The following is a 24456-nucleotide window of genomic DNA, read 5'->3' as shown; positions in this document are numbered from 1 at the left end:
ACGCTAGTCCTTTTGGATGTTCTTCACTTTCTTGGTCGAACTAGCAGCCCACCATACAATCGTATGGTCTAAGCAAACTTCCAATTTCCAACTAAAAGTAAGAGACGAAAATTAGTGAACCTACTTGCCCAAATTTGAGCAGCATTCAGAGTTCAGTTACCTTGTGGTTTGAAGAAGAACGGCTCCTAGCTTTGTATATTGTACAACCAGCCTGTACAATAGCTACAAAAACTAATGCTACTATGCACCCTAAAACGATATAGAGTTTGGTTGCTGTCAAATTGAAGAAGCTGTTATCGGATGTAGATGAAGCATCTGTTATAAAGTTGGTGGTAACTGTAACAAAACAATAAGAATATAAGATTATGGTTAATTTATGGGAGATGTGTAGACTTACTACTTTGTGGCTCGAAAACTAAATATTGCGGATCGAGTTTGAGATTACCCACTTTTCCTGAGCTTACGCTTTCTTGTAGCAACTTATGGACTGTATCGTCAAGTTCGGATGTATCATCAATCGAACGTCCTGTCGTTACCGATGGCTGTTCAAGTTCGAGATTCATTGTCGCTACGACGTTGTTGTCATCTCTAAAAAAATATATATCTCCATATTACATAACCTCAAAATTAAAACGATTTACAACAACAGAAAAATGTAATTAAATTGTAAACTAGGCTGACCAGACGTCCTCTTTTTTCCGGACATGTCCTCTTTTTTGTGTCTTGGTTAAAGTACGAAGTCACAAGGTAAAAATACAGAATCGACATTACCATTCTACTCCAAAATTTATATTCTATGTTTTCTACACAGAATATGATATACCTTTCTTTACAAATTTGCAGTCTATGGTTTTGGCTGCATGGCTCAGTCTCAAGCAGGTTAAGAAGAATAAGATCATAACCTACAATTTCTGCTTTGTTTTTCTCACGGTCAATGTTTTTGATGGTGTTTTTGTTGTGGAATGATCATGTAGTAAAAAGGGAAACAATTATTGTTTTACTTTTTTATGCATAAGTGAGAATTGTTGGCCAGAAATATAATATGTAGTTAGTATTTTTTGTACCTGCTTACCAACTAAGTTTTATATTCCGGATTCATACTTGTGTTTATAATTTATATTTTTTTTATGTTTTTTGTTTATTTTTATTTATAATTTTAGTAAAGATAGGTAGAAGATTTGTAAAATTATTAAAAATCGCTCGTTTCTGTACCTGATGTTTTTTTTTTTTGGTCATAATAATTCAAAGTCATATTTTTTCACCTCTTTTTAGGGTGTCCTCTTTTTCTGTGAGGCAAATCTGGTCACCCTATGTAAACGAAAAATATAACGTGGAGTTATTGAATTCATAGATAGTGGATTGACATTTTGTGAAAATAACTGATTTCCAAAGGAGAAAAAGGACCAAATCTAAAAGAAAATTGAATATAGGAAAAAAATGAAAATTGCTCAATATCTATAGGGTATAACTTTGAGTTTATTAAGTATTAAGTAATTTAAGTTGACCAATTAACTTAAAATGGTAATAAAATTCAGATAATATTGAAATAACTTGAAACCGAAAGCAACTGAAGACAATTTGAGACAGTTTGAGCGAATAAAATGCTACAGAAAATTTTGAAGTAGATATTTTTATGTAGAATTCCACAAAATGTGTAAAAGATACATGAGAAATGTGGAAATTGACGATTTAGTGTGAAAACATCAATCATATAGGGATAAAGAAAAATATAGATGTTATTAGTAAGTACGAAGATTTAAATTCACTATGACAAATAAGTTATAGACAAAATTAAGAACACAAGTATCAAAGGAGACCAAGCAATTATAGATCTAGAGAAAGCTTTCGACCAGTACTAAGAGCAATACTCAGGGAAGGGTTACGCAACAGAAATATACCACAAAAACTAATTTAAGCAATAATTTTCTAGTAAATAAGGTGTTAGACAATGAGAAGTTTTGAGCTCATTACTATTTAACATTGTAGTTGATTATAAAACAAGGAAAAGAAAAACGTAGTTTGCTGAAGATGTCATGCTGTTTGGCAGAAGGGAAAAAGAACTTACGAATAATCTTTGAATATGAAATGGAGAATTAAATGGAAATGAATCGAAATAAAAGATAACGGTAATAAGGAAAACCAAATAACTAACTAGAATATTGAATGCAGCTAGTGAATACCACAATATCAAGAATACGGTTTTAAGAAAGAAGGTATGTATGAAGACAGAGATGGTTGTTTACAACTACATAGTATACTGAGCTCTGGCTGAAAATTGGATGAGAAGGAAATGGAATTCAAGGAAAATAAAACCAAGATAATGGTAATAAGGAAAACCAATGAGGTTGTGACCATTAGGAGGTAAATGAAGAAATAGGAATAAATACTGGAATGCAGATAATGGATAACACAATAACATTAATATATTTTTAGAGAACCAAGAGGTATTTATAAAGACATAAATGGCTGTATACAACTACATAGTATCCAGAGTTTTGGGTGATAAAGCTGGATAGTAACAGAGGAGCTTAAAGTAAAAATACAAGCAGTGGAGATGAAGTACCTAAAAAAGGTTCTAATAGTAGTAAAAGCAAACGAAATGGTACAGCCACCTAAGACAGATGAAGAATTAGAGGGAGGTTTTAGAGTCAAATGACATAAGATCCCTCTACAGAAAATGTCTTACAAACGAAGGGTTAATGAAGACAAAAGAACTGTCCCTAGCAAGGGATAAAACAAAATCAGGGGAAATCTACAAAACCAATTAACAATTGAATGTTTAACACTCTACGATTAGAAAGGTTCGTAGATTCATAGCATTCCTTTTGCATGAAGTCTCAGACAGTTTGAACTAATTCAAGTGTAGCTCATTTAATTCAACATCTCATTTAATGTGACTCAGATAAGAACCCTTGTTTTACGAAAATAATTCTTTTCAGCTTATTTGACACTATCAAACAACAAGCAATGATTGAGGCATTCAGCCTAAGAAATAATTATCATTTTATTTACTTTTGTAATGACGAGCGAATTTTAAGTTAAATTTCAATGAACCGAATGAATGTCTCAGTTAGTCGTTCTGTTTTTGGGAACTGATGAACTGTTAACATCAAGAGAATCGAAAATTTGGTGGATATTTCGAGTACAAGCTTCGTGGAAATAATGGGAACATTTTTGATATCGTTTTACAGCGGCATTTTTATTATTTGTTTACTTTCTAGAAACGATTTATCGAGAAATTCTTTTGTATAAATAAACGCTTGTTTTTCAGCGAGGTAAATAATTTAATATAGTGTATAATAGTAAAAAGTAAGCGATGAAGTTAGTGAATAGTGAAGTATCTTAGTGGATAATTATTATAAATAGTGAGTAATCAAGAGTTCAGTGCGTAGTTTATTGTTTGTTAAATAAATTAGGTAAGTAAGAAATAGTATGTACAAATTTAGAAACATATATATATATATATATATATATATATATATATATATATATATATATATATATATATATATATATATAATGAACAATACCCTTCTATCCTATTGATAATAAATCTTCTGTATCCCGGTAGTTGTTTGAAAACGGGTTTAAAGCTATCCTCGATAGAATTTGTAAAGTCTGCATATTGAATGGATCCTTCTTTCGGTATTTTAAAGTTTTCTCCAAGTTCAACTAGTTTTACTTTGATGTTATAGCCTAATCCGGGAGCTTCAGTAGTGGTTAAGTATTCGTCAAACGTATCATCTGCAAATAGATATTAAATAATTGATTAGTTCGACATTATTAAACCATTATTGATACTCCGTCCAGTTTCACAATCATATTCTTGAGATTGGCGCGCGGGGTTGCATTTTTTGCACCTGCGAGGGTCATCTAGCGGTCAGACACGACAACTGGCCGTCGGCCATATTGTTGATGTGTTTTTCGTTAACAAACCAGAGTGTGACCATGGCACCATACCTTTGTTTTTTAATTCTATTAAAGAATTACCGAAAGATGGTGAACTGCAGTGTAGTGAACTGTATTCGTAGGACTGATAAATACTTTGTCGTGAGGCGAGTGGAAACTGTTTAACATTACGTCAAATTTCGTTTTTTAGTCTTTTCAAAAACCTAGATTAATTGAAAGATGTTTGAGGGTTAATACCAAGGACTAATTACTCATGGTGCTTTTTTTACATCTAAGAGGTTTTCCAATAAGAGGTGTTATTTTGATATTTAAAGAAAAATGCCATTTTTTGAGATAAATGATCGGATGTTTATTTCATTATAAAGAGGAAGGTATGCCGTTAATAATGGAACACAACATCAGCCAAATGGCCGCCACGACTGCGCTTACAGGACCATATTGCAAAGCGGCTGCCCTATGTAACTGTGACTCCAGCCTCATTTTCGAAAAAGTAAGGTCCAATGACACCGCCAGACCATAAACCGCGCCAAACAGTCACGCGTTGAGGATGGAGAGGATTTTCAACAATAACTCTTGGGTTTTCCGAGCCCCAGATTCGACAATTTTGTTTATTGACGTACCTCCAAGGCGGAAATGGGCCTCATCAGTTAAGATGATTTTCATGCATTTCAAGGACCCAATCAGCAAAGACACGACGTTGTTGATGATCGGCCGGCTTGAGTTCTTGTGTTAACTGAACTTTATAGGCCTTAAGACCCAAGTCTTTATGCAAAATACGGTGTAATGACGTTTGTGGAATGGCTAATTCCAAAGAACAACACTTTGGGCTACAGCAGCAATATTCTCAATTATTCTTGAGCGACGTGCACGAGTTTTATTCTTCACATCACTAAGTTGTCCCAACAGCTCAAATTTTTCCACCAATTTCTCTATTACGGTCCGAAAAGGTGCTTCACGTCGACCCAAGAATGTTTTAGTTTTACGAACCGTCTCTGCCAAACTTTCACCATTTTTATAATGAATTTTAATAATTTCAATGCGTTGTTGAAGCGTGTATCGTTCCATTTTCATTAATGGCGTAGTTTCTACTTGTCAAATGTCAAAAAATGACAGCTTCAAAAGTGACATTTACCGAAATAGCGGGCTGTTCAAAATAACACCTCTTTACACGGATCATCATTTCATATTCCCTTTGAAAACTTTCGACATGAATATAATAGAGAAAATTTTGGGTTTTTTCGCACAGGAAAAAATGAAACTGAACAAGACTCCGTAAAAGACTGAAAATATCGAAATGTCAAAGGAGATTTGAACACCTGAACACCAAGATAAAAATTTCAGCGGAGAAATTGAAATCAAGGTGATAGAAATAAACCCTATCAGTTGTATATTGTTTCATCGAATGGAAAGATATAGAGACACACATAAAATGATTTAAGAGAATTGAAAGAAATGAAAGCGAGAAGAAAAGTTATTCGGACATTAATACAAACTGTGATAAGTTATAAATCCCGATTCTAGACGAACAAGAGGAAATAAGAACACTATAGTCCCACATACACAACAAGTGGAATACAAACCTTGCCAAGCACTATCACACGTGGAAGAAATACAATGTTAGAAACGAGAAAATCGTAAGCTTCTAAACTCTTGTACTCCTTCATAGCTTTTTTGGTCGTAAAGTTCCTTCCTTCATATCTTGGTTCAAACGGATCACAACCACACTTTCTTATGATAGCGCTCAGGGTCAGTTTCTCACTATATCTCCTCAAAAAAGCCATAATTCATCAAACAATAATCACTAGCAATTCTCCTCGAAATGCATCGATAGAAGGCGCTCGCGTCGTGTCGCCCTGACGGAGCCTCGTGCCTCCCGGGGATTATTTAATTTAAATACTCTATATAAAAACAGGACTTACCGTTTCCGCAGGATCTTATGCAGATCCTTTCCGTGGATACAGTGGGTATAACTTCGTGTTTTCTTATTTTTTTATTGACTCCGTTAAAAGCGCCCCCTCTAGTAGGAAACATCATAAACACACATTTGTCATTAGTGAACGAGACATCTCTAGGATCATCAGTTATTCTTTTTCTTGCAAATGATAGTGTCGTCACGCCGTCCACTATTTTACCAGTGGCATTAAAAATATTCTGGGAACTGTCTAATAATGGTTGAGAATAACCGTTTATCCACGTGTCCATTAAAAAGGGTCGACCGGTTTTATCCACCCAACCCAAGATGGCATCGGTTTGTGACTGTAATTTAAATTTAAATGTTAATTGGTAGTGTAACACATCGAGTTCCAACTTTCTATTCCAGAAATCAAGGTTTATAACTTTCAATTGAAATAATTTGGTCATCCTCATTTCCCTCTTGGTACTACAGATTTATAGGTGTAGTAAATTCCAAAATACTCCGTAACTGTGTAGACTGATAGGAAAATGACAAATTATAAGGGAAAGAGAAGAAGAATAACAACGAACGATAACAACACGTATGTTTTCTGAAGTAACCACCTCAATTGGACGACCGGAACGTCCACAATCATCGGTGTCTGTACGACCACGTTTAAATTTAACAAATCAATTTTTTTTTCGATGGATAACACTTTTGATTCCACTTAAATTGCAGTCACTTTTTGCTGGCTAATCGACATTTTATCCATAGTCTTTTGGTACTTCATAAACGTCAAATGGAGCGCCATCTGTGTGTCGGTCACACGACTTATTGTTATTGCTACGTAGACTGATAGGAAAATGACAAATTATAAGGGAAAAAAAGAAGAATAACAACGAACGATAACAACACGTATGTTTTCTGAAGTAACCACCTCAATTGGACGACCGGAACGTCCACAATCATCGGTGTCTGTCCGACCACGTTTAAATTTAGCAAATCAATTTTTTTTTTCGATGGATAACACTTTTGATTCCACTTAAATTGAAGTCACTTTTTGCTGGCTAATCGACATTTTACTCATAGTCTTTTGGTACTTCATAAACGTCAAATGGAGCGCCATCTGTGTGTCGGTCACACGACTTATTGTTATTGCTACGTAGACTGATAGGAAAATGACAAATTATAAGGGAAAAAAAGAAGAATAACAACGAACGATAACAACACGTATGTTTTCTGAAGTAACCACCTCAATTGGACGACCGGAACGTCCACAATCATCGGTGTCTGTACGACCACGTTTAAATTTAACAAATCAATTTTTTTTTCGATGGATAACACTTTTGATTCCACTCAAATTGCAGTCACTTTTTGCTGGCTAATCGACATTTTACTCATAGTCTTTTGGTACTTCATAAACGTCAAATGGAGCGCCATCTGTGTGTCGGTCACACGACTTATTGTTATTGCTACGTAGACTGATAGGAAAATGACAAATTATAAGGGAAAAAAAGAAGAATAACAACGAACGATAACAACACGTATGTTTTCTGAAGTAACCACCTCAATTGGACGACCGGAACGTCCACAATCATCGGTGTCTGTACGACCACGTTTAAATTTAACAAATCAATTTTTTTTTCGATGGATAACACTTTTGATTCCACTCAAATTGCAGTCACTTTTTGCTGGCTAATCGACATTTTACTCATAGTCTTTTGGTACTTCATAAACGTCAAATGGAGCGCCATCTGTGTGTCGGTCACACGACTTATTGTTATTGCTACGTAGACTGATAGGAAAATGACAAATTATAAGGGAAAAAAAGAAGAATAACAACGAACGATAACAACACGTATGTTTTCTGAAGTAACCACCTCAATTGGACGACCGGAACGTCCACAATCATCGGTGTCTGTCCGACCACGTTTAAATTTAGCAAATCAATTTTTTTTTTCGATGGATAACACTTTTGATTCCACTTAAATTGCAGTCACTTTTTGCTGGCTAATCGACATTTTACTCATAGTCTTTTGGTACTTCATAAACGTCAAATGGAGCGCCATCTGTGTGTCGGTCACACGACTTATTGTTATTGCTACGTAGACTGATAGGAAAATGACAAATTATAAGGGAAAAAAAGAAGAATAACAACGAACGATAACAACACGTATGTTTTCTGAAGTAACCACCTCAATTGGACGACCGGAACGTCCACAATCATCGGTGTCTGTCCGACCACGTTTAAATTTAGCAAATCAATTTTTTTTTTCGATGGATAACACTTTTGATTCCACTTAAATTGAAGTCACTTTTTGCTGGCTAATCGACATTTTACTCATAGTCTTTTGGTACTTCATAAACGTCAAATGGAGCGCCATCTGTGTGTCGGTCACACGACTTATTGTTATTGCTACGTAGACTGATAGGAAAATGACAAATTATAAGGGAAAAAAAGAAGAATAACAACGAACGATAACAACACGTATGTTTTCTGAAGTAACCACCTCAATTGGACGACCGGAACGTCCACAATCATCGGTGTCTGTACGACCACGTTTAAATTTAACAAATCAATTTTTTTTTCGATGGATAACACTTTTGATTCCACTCAAATTGCAGTCACTTTTTGCTGGCTAATCGACATTTTACTCATAGTCTTTTGGTACTTCATAAACGTCAAATGGAGCGCCATCTGTGTGTCGGTCACACGACTTATTGTTATTGCTACGTAGACTGATAGGAAAATGACAAATTATAAGGGAAAAAAAGAAGAATAACAACGAACGATAACAACACGTATGTTTTCTGAAGTAACCACCTCAATTGGACGACCGGAACGTCGACAATCATCGGTGTCTGTCCGACCACGTTTAAATTTAGCAAATCAATTTTTTTTTTCGATGGATAACACTTTTGATTCCACTTAAATTGAAGTCACTTTTTGCTGGCTAATCGACATTTTACTCATAGTCTTTTGGTACTTCATAAACGTCAAATGGAGCGCCATCTGTGTGTCAGTCACACGACTTAGTGTTATCGCTACTTACCATTCGTTCATTTTCGGAAAAACCTATTCCGGTCCAAGTGTCTGTATGTTTCGTGGTTATTGTAAAGATTATGGTATCTTTTCTTGGTATCAGTTCCCATTTTGCGGAATATTCACATGTGTAGTTATCCGGATTGCAATTTCGTGGTATTTTCCATATTCCACCACAATCCGTTGTTTCCGCTGACTTGCTAGTCGCCACAGCTCCCGCAGGTTCCACCATTTTCTTCTCGTCTAACAAAAAAAAAGTTAAATCTCCTCTATAGCTCAAGATTATTTATCTAGTTTAAAAAGACATTTTATTACTTACCGAAGAAATTTAAGCTGATGACTCCTCGTTGATGCTTATGTCCATGATATTTCAATTCGTCTGGTTTATAGAAATCTTTCATTTTGGCTTCCGCTGTTTCTACTCCGGATTTAGGCACGTGAATATATTTTCCAGGTTCCTGGCCTTGCGCGAAAATCACGTGCATGATATCATTTTCTATAGAATGATCTGTTGGTTCTTTGGAATCTAATTTTTTTCTAAAGAGAATTGTAGTAACTCCGTCCTAAAAATTAATTTATTCAATTAAACAGTTACCGATTTGATACCCCGTATATTTATAGTTAACGCAATTGTGGAATTAAACGAAAAATTTTTACCTTTTCAAAGCCCATAGCAGTGGTAAGATCATTCTTACCGCCCCAAAATGAGTCCATTCTAGGAGTTGATCGGTCTCTAGTGTAAAAGTCCGCGATTCTGCTGTTATTACCTCTGGCACTACCAATTATAATGTCAGTGCAATCCATAGGGTTGAAGTCATGACGAGGGGTAAATGGATTCAGAGATTCTTGGGCATCTAGAATATATCCAGAATAATTTACCATGAAATCATTATTATGATTATTAAAGAGTGCAAAATAAGCTGGCAAAATTCAAATTTAACAAACTCTTCATCATTGGTCGTCCTGGATTTGGATTGGAACAAAATTTTGTGTTTGTGAAGCGTTTTTCGATTCAGACGATTCAAATTATTGCATATTTTGCATCTAATATGGCCGAGGTCAACGTTTCATTTCGTATTTGTTCCTCATGTCTCTGAACTCTATGGGGTTTCCTTCTAATAGAGTTTTCACACTCATGTACAATACCTATAGAACGATTTTTTAACTTTTTCCACGATTTTTATCTTGGAATGCTCTTCCAAATTCAAAGAAATATCCTTCGTAGACTCTGGAAGTTGTAGGCGACGAACTAAATTTTTTCCTTATATAAGTAACATGATTTTCGACAGTATGCTGTTCAATTAGAAATGTTTGATTTAATACCTTTTGTAGGTTTTTTCGATAAATAATTACGATTTATGATAATTTTCTTCGGAATGTCTCTTTATAGCGAACGGTTTTCTTGGCATGTACAACGATCTAAAAATCTACAAATCTCCTAAACCGTAAATTTTATCGAGTGAAAAAATCGATTGAACGACTTTCACCAAGACACCGTCACATGTCGATGTCAACGATGGTTAAATTAAACGAATTTCTTCCTCATCCATCGTATAGTCCAGATCTGGCCCCCAGTGACTACTGGCTATTCGCTGATCTCAAAAAAATGCTCGATGGTGAGAAATTCAGCTCAAACGAAGAAGCAATTGATGAAACTGAAGCCTATTTTGAGGCAGAAGACAAATTCTTCTACAAGCACGATATCTAGAAGTTAAAGAAGCGTTGGAATAATTGTGGAAGGAGATTACGTTTATGAATTAAAGTTCACACGACTTATTGAGTGATATCTCTCGGTTTTTTGCTCTATATTGGGTTTGAAAGTGTGTTAGGTCATTGAGATGGGTCTGTTCTTATAAAATAAGTATTTGAATAACTTGAAAGTAACAGGATTGATGTAACGGGCAAATTTATTGCACACCTTCATTACTTGAGTCACTGTTAGTCATGGTTTGTAATTACCTAGCATTGTGGCCTTATTTTAACGTATATCTCATTTTATTAATGTGAATCCTCACGTGTAAAAATTGTTATGATTTCTTTGATTAATAATTCATTATATAATTTACAACATCAACATTATTAATGGATTATTTTTTTTATTAAACCTAACGATATTTTAGCTAATTAATGAAATTCTATTATGAAAGGAATCTCATGCAGAAAATTGGTTAATATTAAATTTGAATAACACACGTAATGATTTACTTTAGCAATTTTATTTCCCTCAGGTTTTGGAGTAGAACAAAGTTGTGGGAAACTACACATTCCGAAGACTAAAATGAATTAGACACATGAAAATTTTAATCTATAATGTCATCCAGTTAGCTAGATTATGATCCTTCAACTTATCCTTTGTTGATACTATTAGGTTTGTTCCAACCTGCCAATCTAGACCCATGGTTTTGGAAACAGAAGTTGCTATCAACAGATTCGTTCCAACCCATCAAAATATCTTTAAAACTCTTCCAATAACCGTCCCGGAATCGGTTCTCAAACGATACCTAATACAATTGGAACACGTGATTTCTATTGCGCAGAATCGTCACTGTACCAAGGACGGTACTAGTACAACTAACAAGATTGGTGATCGATGTTGAAAAATTTGGCACTTCTAGGTTATGTTGTTTATTTTTTAAACGCCGAATACGAAAATGATAAAATAGAATTAATTTAAACAATGCAAATTGTTTTTTGATTAGTTTATTAATAAATTAATTATTAATAAAAAGCGGACTAAGACAGGAATGTGTATTATCATCACTTTAAATGCCAGGACAGAAGGAGTAAAGATAGTTAGTGATAATTTCGCCATCTAAAAAAACATTGAAGAGTTGCAATTGATGCTGGACGGAGTGCATTAGGCTGGTCGAAGATGGGGTATCAATATAAACATCAAGAAAACGAAATGTATGTAGTATAAGCGTAGAACGAATTATGATTATAATCAACCGACACAATATTAAACTGATATCACATTTCAAATAATTGGGTAGCTGATTGGACAATGACAATGCACACTTAGAGCTGACATGAATAATAGTACCGTTCGATATGCGTGTGGGAATCCTCAAGATCCCGTGGGTTGCACACGCCAGCAATACAGCTGAATAAAGATCGTGAACTAGTCAGTTGAGGAACTATTTCGAGTAGAGACAGATAGAGAACAATTCAACCAAATTGTCATGGAAGAAATCCAAAACCATTACATATCCATCAATAAATAAGACGGTTGAGAAGACACCAGCTTGAATGAGTCCTTAAAGGGAATTAGACTTATTGTTTAGATTAGTTATGGGTTAAATTAGTATCTAATAACCGTAGTAAATTACCGTACCTGTACTACTTCTTCCAACTGCTACAACTTGTGTTTTAGAAACTTTCTCAAAATTAGGTTCGGGCTTGGAGTTAGGTTCAGGCTCAGATTTAGGTTCAGGCTCGGGCTCGGACTTGGGTTCAGGCTCAGATTTAGGTTCTGGTTCAGATTTTGGCTCTGGTTCAGATTTAGGTTCGGGCTCGGACTTGGGTTCGGGCTCAGACTTGGGTTCAGGCTCAGATTTAGGTTCTGGCTCAGATTTTGGCTCTGGTTCGGACTTGGGTTCAGGCTCGGATTTAGGTTCCGGTTCAGCTGTAGGCTCAGGCTCGGATATTGGTGTAGGTTCGGATTTGTGACTTAATTTTCTTTCAGATTTCGATTTTATCTCGGGCTTGGAAGGGAGTTTAGTGATAGGTTCGGGCTTTGGGGATTGGAATTTTGGTTCAGGTTCAGAGGTAGGCTCTGGTTCAGCAAAAGGTACAGTCGTGTCCTCTTGTGTCGTTGCTTGATCGCTAGTGGGTTCTGGTACAGGTTCTAGAAGAAATTTAAAAGACCAACCACCATTAGTTAGACAATATTACTGGAAATTCTACTTTTACTTTATTTGTGCACAACTATACAGAAAGTTTCGTAAGAAACGTGGTTTATGTTTAGTTTAGTGCACCAGAAATGATGTCAATTTACTTACCGCTAGCAGCTCTTCGTTTTCTACCTATAACAAAGTCAAGTGTTTTAGACAAAAAACATTTATAATCTATTTGAGGAAGATTGAATGAAAAAAAGGCAATGAATTGCTTCGTTGGATATATTATAAAAGGAATAGTAACTTAAAAAAATATTTTTTGTTATTTACCTTGTTTTCTGCTAACTTGGAATGAAACACTAGTTTCTACAACATCGTTTGCTACTTGTTCCTTCTTTAAAGGGGGAGTTTGTGAAGCAGACCTCCTAGAATAAAGTGATTTCCTATACTTTGATGCCTGTGTGGTATTTGGTTCGGCTTCAGTCTTGGGTTCTGGTTCACTCTTGGGTTCAGGCTCGCTTTTAGGTTCAGAAACACTCTTAGGTTCTGGTAAACTGGTTGGCTCAGGTTCAGGTTCGCTTTTAGGCTCGGGTTCGCTTTTAGGTTCTGGTTCGCTTTTAGGCTCTGGTTCGCTTTTAGGTTCTGGTTCGCTTTTAGGTTCTGGTTTAGAGGTTGTCGAATTTTTCATAGCGATAGGACCTATTTGGGGGAAATTTTTGCAGCTTTTCGTGAGTGATTTTGGTCTCCAGCCTAAAGCGGCATAACTGGTACCATTTACCACTAAGATAGCTTCAATTTCATTGTGTTCTTTTAGAATTCTCCAGTACAAGCGGAAAGTAGGACTTAATTGTTTTTCAGTGTATAAATCGAAATCAATTTCCGTCGATCTAACAGCAGACCCTACAAATATGTATCTAGAGATTAGCGCTTGAATAAAATGTGATAAGAATGTCCAAATGGATATTTAATGCTTATTTGGACATTTTCAGGTGCTTCAAAAGAATGACCAAAATGTAGACATGACAGAAATTTAAACTTCTTCAAAATTATTATATAATGATATTTAATTGTTTTGTTTTTAATGTTGTTAGTACAGTTTTCGGGGAGAAATTTATGGTTATTGCAATTTATCTGCAAAAAAACATTTCAATTGACAAATTCGAAAACTTACTTTTAATGCATCCGGGACCAAACCATCCTAATTGGCAATAACATTGTTGTTTTGGCATGACGGTCCCACCAATATGTATACATTTTCCATGATCTCCACAATCACTGTCTTCCAGGCATTCATCTCTGTACTGGCAAACTTCTCCATAGTAAAGTCGATCACATTTACATCTACCAACTAAATTCTTGCCGTGCCCGCTGCAAGTTTCCCTAAATTTTTTTCCTAGAAATTGAAATTATTACGAAATTAAATATTTTCATTCGGAATATTTATAAATTTACTTGGTAAAATATCGACGTCTGCGCATGACCAAAATTTGTAGTCCTCTCCCCATTCAAGAGCCTGTCTTATCAGTCTTAAAGTGCAGTTCTCACAGTTGAATTGTGATGGTAATTGTACTTGGAATGTTTGCGCTCTAAAATTACGATAGAATATGTCAATAATAATTTATATAATTACTACATTGGGCAATTTAGCAAAACAACTGATCTACGTCAAAATTACGGCCGTGGGACAAACAATCGATTTTCTAGTATGTACCCATGATCAGAATGTGGTGTGGTGGCACATTTGCGATTTTCCGGTGGTAAAAATTCAAAAGTATTTTGAATTTTGTGTAACAAATACTATGTTGCTCGAGTGGAGAAAATTTGTTTACCCCACGGCGATCATTTCCAAATGAGCATCAGCTGATTATGATAATTCGTTATATTCCTTAATTGTTATTGTGTAACTTACGTAGCATCATTGGTTACGTATTCTGAACCTTTAATAGTTGGAGTTAAATCTAGTACCGGTCTTTCTAAATGGTCTAAAAGTTGTATTTTGAATCCACCCTGTAAATAAATATAAAAATATACTTTTCAATTGTATCAGTGCTTAGGAAATGATGTTAGGTATAAATGGCCTTAAAATTACTGTTTTTGTTATCCCACCTCTATATTTTCAATGTACCTCATGTTAAATAGCATATAAACTATAATTATTGTTATAATTTTCTCTGGAACAAATAGCACATTTCATTTTATCATTATAATACAATTGGAACAAATGCAAAAATTATTAATGTTTATATTCTTATTTGGCTGAAATCAAATCAGGAAGAATAATTTAAATCAATCTTTACCTTTTCTGAAAAATTACAGTGAATATTTGTCTTTGTTAAAATTTAGTATTCAGTATTTTTGACATTAATTCCAGTAAATTTTACTTTTCCTAATTTTGGTAGTTTCTTCATATATAACTACCGACACCGATAGGAATTTGTAAACTTAAAAATGGCAACTGTCTAAAAATACACCAACAGAAATCTTCAGGTCTCACTCTTGAATACAAATAATCAGTATTAGATGGCGCTATAGGCAATAACATTTGACATATATATTTAATTTTATTATATCTCGATGTTATTGATTCCAGATGACTTTATTTTATTTGCAAGAATTGTTGATTTACTTTTTTTGTAAACAAAATGAAAGTTACTTTTATAAACCATTCTTTTTTAAAACGATGTACAATATAAATGTTTTCTCGTATTTTTATGACTTTTTGTTGTTATAGATAAGAGTATTTCACGCTTCCACAAATTTAAAAAAGCTTTCCAGTTATCTATTCAGCCTTTGTTTTCTTATTTTTTATCGTCAACATCAGTGAAAGTGATAATTCTCGAAAGACGATTTTTTTTTATTTACTATGTGGTTTTCACTTATTAATAAAAATTTTGTTGCATGTAAGAGTTGTATTCATTTCATCACGTGCTATTTACGAAATAGTTTAAAATTAAATTGAGAATGGAAAATATTTGATCATACCTTTATAATTTTGATATTATATTTCAAGTATTCTTATTGGATTAATGTGGATATCATTGACCAGTTTGAAGATTATACGAAGATTTTCAAGGTTACTTACCTTGGTTGAATCAACAAGAGGAAACGTGGTAACTAGGGCGAAAAAATTGCATGATGTATGTATTTGAATTTTTAAAAAACGGCGTAAAGTAAAGTGATGCAATTTCCAATAATCATTAATCTTTAAAATTATATGTCGGGAAGTCAGTTCTTCTTTATAAAACATTTTTATTTTAAAGTCAAAACTTAAAAGAAAAAAGAGGAATTTTATAAATGGTTTACACACATAGGAAGGGGAAAACTGTCAATGATAAAAAAGACAAACAATTGGAACAAAATTTATGGTTCTATTTAATGAATTTTAATGCTACTACGAATTATTTAATTAATGGCTGCTATATATTCTTTAAATGTTACAACTAAGGAATAATTATTTTTTGAGGTTAAAATAGATCTTCATTTTTATATTTCTGTTGCAGGTGATCTATTGGTTAATATGATTATGCAAATGTCAAGTTATATTTTGATAATGATTCTAATAGGTGAAAAGTCAATTTTTACATGTTTTTTAAAAGTAATTTGGTAATACGAGATCTAAAATCGAGAAGATTTATTAAGAAAAACATATAAAAAGTTCAAGAGTTCCATTTTTATAGCGTTTATTTTGTCTGAAAGAACGCCATTGGTGATATTCAAAGATATACGAGGGGTATAGAGAAGGTTGAGGCACATTTTTGTTCTATACAATTAGATTAAACAAAAAATTGCTTACCCTATGTGGATATCCCAAATGCCATGATACGTTGAATTTGCTACCTTCTAATAATGAGGTTTTAATACTGCCTGAAAAAAAATTGTTGTTACAATGGAGAAAATAACATGGAATAAAGATGAAATTACAAAATTTATCTTATTACCGTGAAATTCATTTTGTTTTTGACGCTTTAGGACCATGCATATGAGAGCTCAAACTCATTTTTTTTTTCGAATTTGCAATTATCTACCTAGAATTCCAATATAAAAATTCTATTACAACTTTATTGTCTATTGTAATACAATTCAGATGTTGTATTAAAAGGACGACGTTGAAGAATTAATCTAAACTCAAAAATTACAATATACAAAGTCATAGTGGAGCCCATTCTAACGTATGGATGCGAGCGCTGACAACTGACAGATAGACAGAAGAAAACAATAGAGGCTGTGCAAATCGTACAGAATATTCAGAACAGAGCGTATACGAAACGAAGATATTCGGTCGAGTATACACGATAATACACACCAAACAATTGCTAAGGAGCGGAACAGTTGGTCGAAGAAATCATCCGCAGAATAGAAGAAGACTAGGAAGACCCTCAGGGACCTAGAAGGAAGGGATTGAACAGATCATGAAAGACAAAGCTATCCAGAAAAACGATTGGATAGATATTAAAGTGTGGTATACGAAATGCGTGATGCGGCAAAGAAAGTTTTCTCTGTCCTATTTTATAATATTAGCTCTAGTTGCGTATAGATGGCGCTAAGATCATCATAAATATTATATATTTTTATATTTATCTAAATCAAAAGGAGGTTTTTGAATAAACAACGTGTGAAACGGACGGATCAATTGATATCTTTTTACAGCTCGTCAGAATACTAGTAAAAAGTGTAAATAATAAAATTCTGTTAAAAATTATTAGAAAGAACGTCATTTTTCTAAACTAACAGGTAGTTGTTATGTTTTTACTCATTGTAGCGTTATGATGTGCTAATTGTATTTGTAAAATTTATCGATTTCATTCGATTCTAATCTGATTAATATGCGCTGATATTTGAATAAAACTGTTTATGCTTTGTCACATTTTTTTACAAAAGAATGTTACCTTCAACTACTTTTTTTTTAAACATTTCTAAAATGACTGGTAAATCAAGTATCAACACTAATTATACTTTGTTATTAGCCATTATTAAATTCGTAATTAATCAACCGGTTTAGATTGTTTGAGTAGTGTTTGGTTTCATTCCATTCCGTTAAGTGTAAAATAGCTTTTTCGAAACAAGATGGTTTGTCTCTGCCATGTCATGTCTTCATTTCTCGTTTTCCACGACCAGAAAGTAATGAGAGGGAAGGAATATGGCGGATAAGTAAATGAATCGCGATACTTCGGCTGTTTTCTTCAAAAATTGAGGTTTCTTCTTAAGGTTAAGTATCAAAACATGTCAAGAAATTAGCACATTTTAGTCACGAGACTTATGACAGGGCACACTTTGATTAATTCACATATAAAAAAGCTTGCAGCTCGGTGTGCATTCTAAATTTTTTTGGTTTTATTAGGGTTTGTTTTGTTTCTTTACGTTTACATGTTACGAACTCATTTCCGCCGTCGAGCCGGCCCTGCTGGAGCTCCTGTAGCGCTGTTCAGTTCGGTTTATAATAAATAGTCGTAGTGAACAGAACGAATTAGCAAAGTAATCGTAGAATTCAAATAAATTATTCAAGTTAGTTAAGTGTAGTGTATAGTATTTAAATAAAGTGAATTCCAGCTCAGTGTACTCTACTGCCACTACAAATGTCTAACCCGGAAGTAGTAGGACGTATTAACAACTTTTAACACCTCGAAATTACACCAGTGTCGCTACCAAGGAATCTGGTTAAAATATATGATGAGTAAATCAGTAAATCAACTGAAGTAACTTTAAAAGGTGTTAACATTAAGAAAATTGAGTAATTTAATTTCCAGACACCCTGTGTGAGAAATTAAACTGCGTGCTCATATATTTTGAAATCAAAATGTCCTCGTTGATTACAGAAATTTGGAAACCACACGAATTTAATATTTTCTTGTTAATTTATTTATTTAGCTCATCTTTGTGTAAAGGTTGAATCAATAAACCGTGAGTTAGTTACGCGTAACCTTCTAATCTAATTGTGTAATTCACCTTAATATTCGAATAATTATTTAAGTTGACAATGTCATAGCTGCAAAAATAAGGATTTTTCAACTACCGGCACAACTAATTATTCAGAGAATAGAGTGGAGCTAATCTTTCTGGTTTTCTTATTGGGAACGTGGCAATAAAACACCAAAGTGGACTAACTTTAATATATTTTCAGAGCTTTCGAATACTTATGTATTCATCGTCTGGGAAATAAATTAAGATTTTCGGTGGTTTTGAATCGTATTCGTCAGATGGTATGAAGGGTTCATCCTCCTCTGTTATAGTGAGTTATACATCCCAGCACGTCCCAGGAATCCATATACGTCGCGCCTATAACCTCACTTAAACGCGTTCCCTACCTTTTCCAGTATTTTTTTTTATTTAGCTGCACTGCAAAGCTTCCAAATCATCTAATTAGTTTTATTTTGATTTGCTTTGTATGTACGTTTCTGGAATGGCGCATAATAAAAAATTACCATTCATATCATTACGTCTGCAATATTTTTTATTCATCAAGTGCACTGTGTGGTTTACATATACAGAATACAAACGAATCGTAGGCACAACTGATTTAAATAAAATGATAAATGCTGGTATTAAGGCGTGAAGTACTTTGCAAACATTTAGTTTCTCATTACCACATAATAAAATGATTTTTTTAATTGTTATTCTAAAAGGAGAGAGTCCTACGGATATTCCCAGCTATTTATATCAGAAAGAAAAGCGTCAGTCTGATTTTTGTTCGGGAACAATTTTCAAAATACTGTAGAGAAACTCTCTACAGTGCCCAAAATCAAATATGGAGGGGCATAAGAAATAACCGAGCTCTGCAAATCTAGTCAAACATCAGAGAACAAAATAATAATATTTTTGAAATAACTTATCATTATTTTAATAAATAATTATCATTTTAATTCGTTTATTACAAAAATAAGACTAACAATATGAGATATTAAACAGATTGGTCGACAAACTGTAACAAGTGGGATTTAATCCTACTTATTAGTGTCATCCAGTTAGTTCCATAAAAATCCGATAGACGGAGCTGTCCAGTATCTGTAGTGACCTTCAAAACTTCAACCGCAGTCGAGAGTTGAGGTTAGGTTGTGAATTCTCGCGGTGCAGATAGATAAAAGTTAGCAAGTTATGAAATTTTTCTTTAGTAACGAGTTGTTAATGTGAATTGCTGTATTTGTGTTTTTGAATAGAAATCAAATGAGTTCAAGTGATATTTTTTGCTACATATGCGGAGAATACTGGAAAACGGGAAAAAACTATCAGTTATTTTGTAAAGAGGGCTTATCTTGGATATTTTGGTGTTAAGCTTGGTGATAAGGATAAAACCTGGGCACCACATATTGTCTGTGAAACTTGTACAGAGCATTTACGACAGTGGAGTAGCGGGAATAGGAAAAGTCTGAAATTCGGAGTACCAATGGTTTGGAAAGAACCAAAAAATCACTTCGATGACTGTTATTTCTGTCTAATAAATGTTACCTGAAACAATCGAAAGAACCGTAGCAAGTGGACTTATCCAGATTGAGTTTCTGCAAGAAGAAGTGTCAATTCTAACTTTCCATCAGCTACCAGAACTCTGTGAGGACACATATTGTGTCTCAATGATCAGAATTCTGACACTACCGAAGGTGACAGTGATTTTGAAACGATATTATCAATTCCTCAATGTTTCAACCAAGATAAGTTAAATGACCTCACTAGAGATCTCAACCTGTCGAAAGAAGCTTCTGAATTATTTGAACCAGGGACGAAAATTACATTTTATCGCACCACAATGGAGAAAGATGAACAAAATCTTGTATTTCGCCATGCTATTAGAGAGCTCCTTGTAAAAGTGGGTTATCCCGAATATTTTCCGGATGATTGGCGCTTATTTATCGACAGCTCAAAGCTTTCTCCTTGGACAGCAAAGTGGCCACACCAAGTATCCTTGTTTCTTGTACCTCTGGGATAGCAAAGACAAAACGCAACACTGGGTTAAAAACGAGTGGCCTAGGAGAGAAAACATGGATGTTCCACGAGGGAAAATCATCTTTCCACCCCTGCATATCAAGCTGAGTCTAATGAAGCAGTTTGTAAAGGCTCTTGATAAGAATGGATCAAGCTTTGCATATATAGGAAATAAAAAATGCCTCAGCTGATTAAAGACCAATTCAATGATTGAGATTGAACGAAAAGCCTGGAATTCATTTGTTTCAGTTGTCCAAAATTTTCTGGGTGAACACAAAGCTGAAAACTGTATTGAATTAGTCGATGAGATGCTGAATAATTCCAGATCACTTGGGTGTAACATGGGCATTAAGGTGCACTATTTACACAGCCACTTGGACGGTTTTGGATTTGGATTGTTCCAAAATACATTCAAGAATGTCACGCAAAAGAAGTTTCCGAAATGTTTAGTGAGTAATTGGTTTAAACGATGACTTTTACAGTTTTCTATTGTATATATTAATAAATAATATCCGTATTCCTTGTTTAATTTGTTTCTTTGAACCATAGTTATCAAATTCGTAAGAAATCACCCCCAAAATCTTCGGGAACCAAAACCACTGTTGACCAGTGTTATCAACAACAAAATTAACTCTATCACGGCACTAGAAGACGTACAGCAGGGATTCGGATCTGAATCAGACAACTGAAAAGGCGATAGACCTATTTCGGAAGAAATAAGATGTTTCTTTTCCAACATAACCTCGAAATTAATAAGAATTTCTAGATAGTGGATGGAAATTTGCGTAACAATCCAATAATTTTTGTGTCAGAATTTGTAAATTTTGTATTTACGCTAAACATTGAAAAATAATAACTACGCGTTTCAACTTTTTTGAAAATTTAATGATCCTTGAGGATTATAAAAAATTGCGCGGGTAAAGCCACTGGTTAGGTCAGTTATAGAACTTTTAATATATTTATTAAAATTAATTTAATTAGAATGAATTCTTAAATGTTCGAACTGTCTTCTATTGGTGCGTATCGAAATTTTTCATAACGGATCCTTACATCATTAGCGTATTCCTTCGTTCGTTAAATATATATATCTCTGTTCGAAATCTGGAATGCCATCACACTTTAGTGATTTCAGTTGATCTGAAGTAAAAAGCGAGCGGAGATTAAAATTCATTACGAATGGTAATTTGTACGTGGTAGCGCAATTTCTAAAATTGCAACACGTAATACCTAACTGGGTTATGATTCGCATCGAGAATAAAATTGAAATTCCATACAACTTAATATGATAAATAAGTCCTTCAAACTGATATGATGAATAACTTTTAATTTATTATAAAAATAACACCATATAAAGATGAATTTTTAAACATTCTTTTATTTAAAAACTTTGTTATTTTCTTAGTTAAGTGCTCTACATCGTTGACCCCTGTTTTCGTCCAAGCTTTTTCACCACTAAAAATTGAACAGGGAAAACAACAATTACAATTACTTACACCAATTTTTTCTTTAATATTTGTGGGTAAAGAACGGATTCTATACATGTTTCGTCGTTTTAACAATTTTTCGTAGTGGGAATGTGGCAATTAAAAACCAAAGTGTACTCATTTTAATATAGAGAAATGCTTTATTGACAAAAAACTGTTACAATTTGTAGACAAAAGCTTGTAAAAACTAAAAAACAAACATAAAAATAACTAAATAAAGAACAAATAAAATAAAATTATAGGTAACAATGAGTATATAAGTCCCTTGCAAAAATTAAAGCACTTTCCAATAAGTATGCCCTCAAATGATTGCGAAATGCGCGAAAAGATGATATAGATTTCAATTGGCAAGTGATTGTGCATTTTTTTGCATTGTAAAATATTGAGCCTTTAACTAAGTAGGTAGGTAAAGGTCTTGCTCCGCGTTCCTAAGTGGATAGCCGTCAACGATAATTCTGAAATTGGATAAACGTGCTTACGAATTAGGAAAACGTATTCAAAGATAAATAAGGAAGGAAACCAATTGCAAAAATTTAAGCACTTTTCAATAAGTATGCCCTCAAATTATAACGAAATGCGCGAAAAGATGACATCGATTTCAGTTGGCAAGTGATTGTGCATTTTTTTGCATTGTAAAATATTGAGCCTTTAACTAAGTAGGTAGGTAAAGGTCTTGCTCCGCGTTCCTAAGTGGATAGCCGTCAACGATAATTCTGAAATTGGATAAACGTGCTTACGAATTAGGAAAACGTATTCAAAGATAAATAAGGAAGGAAACCAATTGCAAAAATTTAAGCACTTTTCAATAAGTATGCCCTCAAATAATAACGAAATGCGCGAAAAGATGACATCGATTTCAGTTGGCAAGTGATTGTGCATTTTTTTGCATTGTAAAATATTGAGCCTTTAACTAAGTAGGTAGGTAAAGGTCTTGCTCCGCGTTCCTAAGTGGATAGCCGTCAAAGATAATTCTGAAATTGGATAAACGTGCTTACGAATTAGGAAAACGTATTCAAAGATAAATAAGGAAGGAAACCAATTGCAAAAATTTAAGCACTTTTCAATAAGTATGCCCTCAAATTATAACGAAATGCGCGAAAAGATGACATCGATTTCAGTTGGCAAGTGATTGTGCATTTTTTTGCATTGTAAAATATTGAGCCTTTAACTAAGTAGGTAGGTAAAGGTCTTGCTCCGCGTTCCTAAGTGGATAGCCGTCAAAGATAATTCTGAAATTGGATAAACGTGCTTACGAATTAGGAAAACGTATTCAAAGATAAATAAGGAAGGAAACCAATTGCAAAAATTTAAGCACTTTTCAATAAGTATGCCCTCAAATTATAACGAAATGCGCGAAAAGATGACATCGATTTCAGTTGGCAAGTGATTGTGCATTTTTTTGCATTGTAAAATATTGAGCCTTTAACTAAGTAGGTAGGTAAAGGTCTTGCTCCGCGTTCCTAAGTGGATAGCCGTCAAAGATAATTCTGAAATTGGATAAACGTGCTTACGAATTAGGAAAACGTATTCAAAGATAAATAAGGAAGGAAACCAATTGCAAAAATTTAAGCACTTTTCAATAAGTATGCCCTCAAATAATAACGAAATGCGCGAAAAGATGACATCGATTTCAGTTGGCAAGTGATTGTGCATTTTTTTGCATTGTAAAATATTGAGCCTTTAACTAAGTAGGTAGGTAAAGGTCTTGCTCCGCGTTCCTAAGTGGATAGCCGTCAACGATAATTCTGAAATTGGATAAACGTGCTTACGAATTAGGAAAACGTATTCAAAGATAAATAAGGAAGGAAACCAATTGCAAAAATTTAAGCACTTTTCAATAAGTATGCCCTCAAATTATAACGAAATGCGCGAAAAGATGACATCGATTTCAGTTGGCAAGTGATTGTGCATTTTTTTGCATTGTAAAATATTGAGCCTTTAACTAAGTAGGTAGGTAAAGGTCTTGCTCCGCGTTCCTAAGTGGATAGCCGTCAAAGATAATTCTGAAATTGGATAAACGTGCTTACGAATTAGGAAAACGTATTCAAAGATAAATAAGGAAGGAAACCAATTGCAAAAATTTAAGCACTTTTCAATAAGTATGCCCTCAAATTATAACGAAATGCGCGAAAAGATGACATCGATTTCAGTTGGCAAGTGATTGTGCATTTTTTTGCATTGTAAAATATTGAGCCTTTAACTAAGTAGGTAGGTAAAGGTCTTGCTCCGCGTTCCTAAGTGGATAGCCGTCAAAGATAATTCTGAAATTGGATAAACGTGCTTACGAATTAGGAAAACGTATTCAAAGATAAATAAGGAAGGAAAAGTCAGAATTTTTAATCTTTTAAAGAAGTCCCTTCCATGAGCTCTGCTTTCAAA

At 34.0% G+C, this 24456-nt stretch overlaps 1 protein-coding gene across 3 annotated transcripts in view; it reads right to left on the bottom strand.

Moving 5' to 3' along the window:
* Nucleotides 1-24456, bottom strand: part of LOC130893868 (uncharacterized) — a 50768-nt gene that overhangs the window by 7647 nt on the left and 18665 nt on the right. For 2 of the 3 annotated variants that reach the window (XM_057800290.1, XM_057800289.1), the window contains exons 2-15: nt 16476-16546; nt 14592-14689; nt 14135-14268; nt 13854-14075; nt 13013-13582; nt 12848-12871; nt 12181-12693; nt 9504-9700; nt 9166-9409; nt 8857-9089; nt 5829-6165; nt 3531-3744; nt 398-588; nt 161-336 (exon numbers count right to left, since the gene is read on the bottom strand). In XM_057800290.1, the coding sequence (XP_057656273.1) occupies nt 161-336; nt 398-588; nt 3531-3744; nt 5829-6165; nt 8857-9089; nt 9166-9409; nt 9504-9700; nt 12181-12693; nt 12848-12871; nt 13013-13582; nt 13854-14075; nt 14135-14268; nt 14592-14689; nt 16476-16546 (3224 nt within the window). Of the gene's footprint in view, nt 1-160; nt 337-397; nt 589-3530; nt 3745-5828; nt 6166-8856; nt 9090-9165; nt 9410-9503; nt 9701-12180; nt 12694-12847; nt 12872-13012; nt 13583-13853; nt 14076-14134; nt 14269-14591; nt 14690-14979; nt 15097-16475; nt 16547-24456 lie in introns of those variants that run through there. The other variant, XM_057800291.1, reaches the window with a different exon arrangement.

This window comes from Diorhabda carinulata, chromosome 5 (genome assembly GCF_026250575.1).
Source record: "Diorhabda carinulata isolate Delta chromosome 5, icDioCari1.1, whole genome shotgun sequence".
Classification (NCBI taxonomy): domain Eukaryota; kingdom Metazoa; phylum Arthropoda; class Insecta; order Coleoptera; family Chrysomelidae; genus Diorhabda; species Diorhabda carinulata.
Note: the sequence above shows the minus strand (reverse complement) of the source record. Positions and strands in the feature narration are given on the sequence as shown.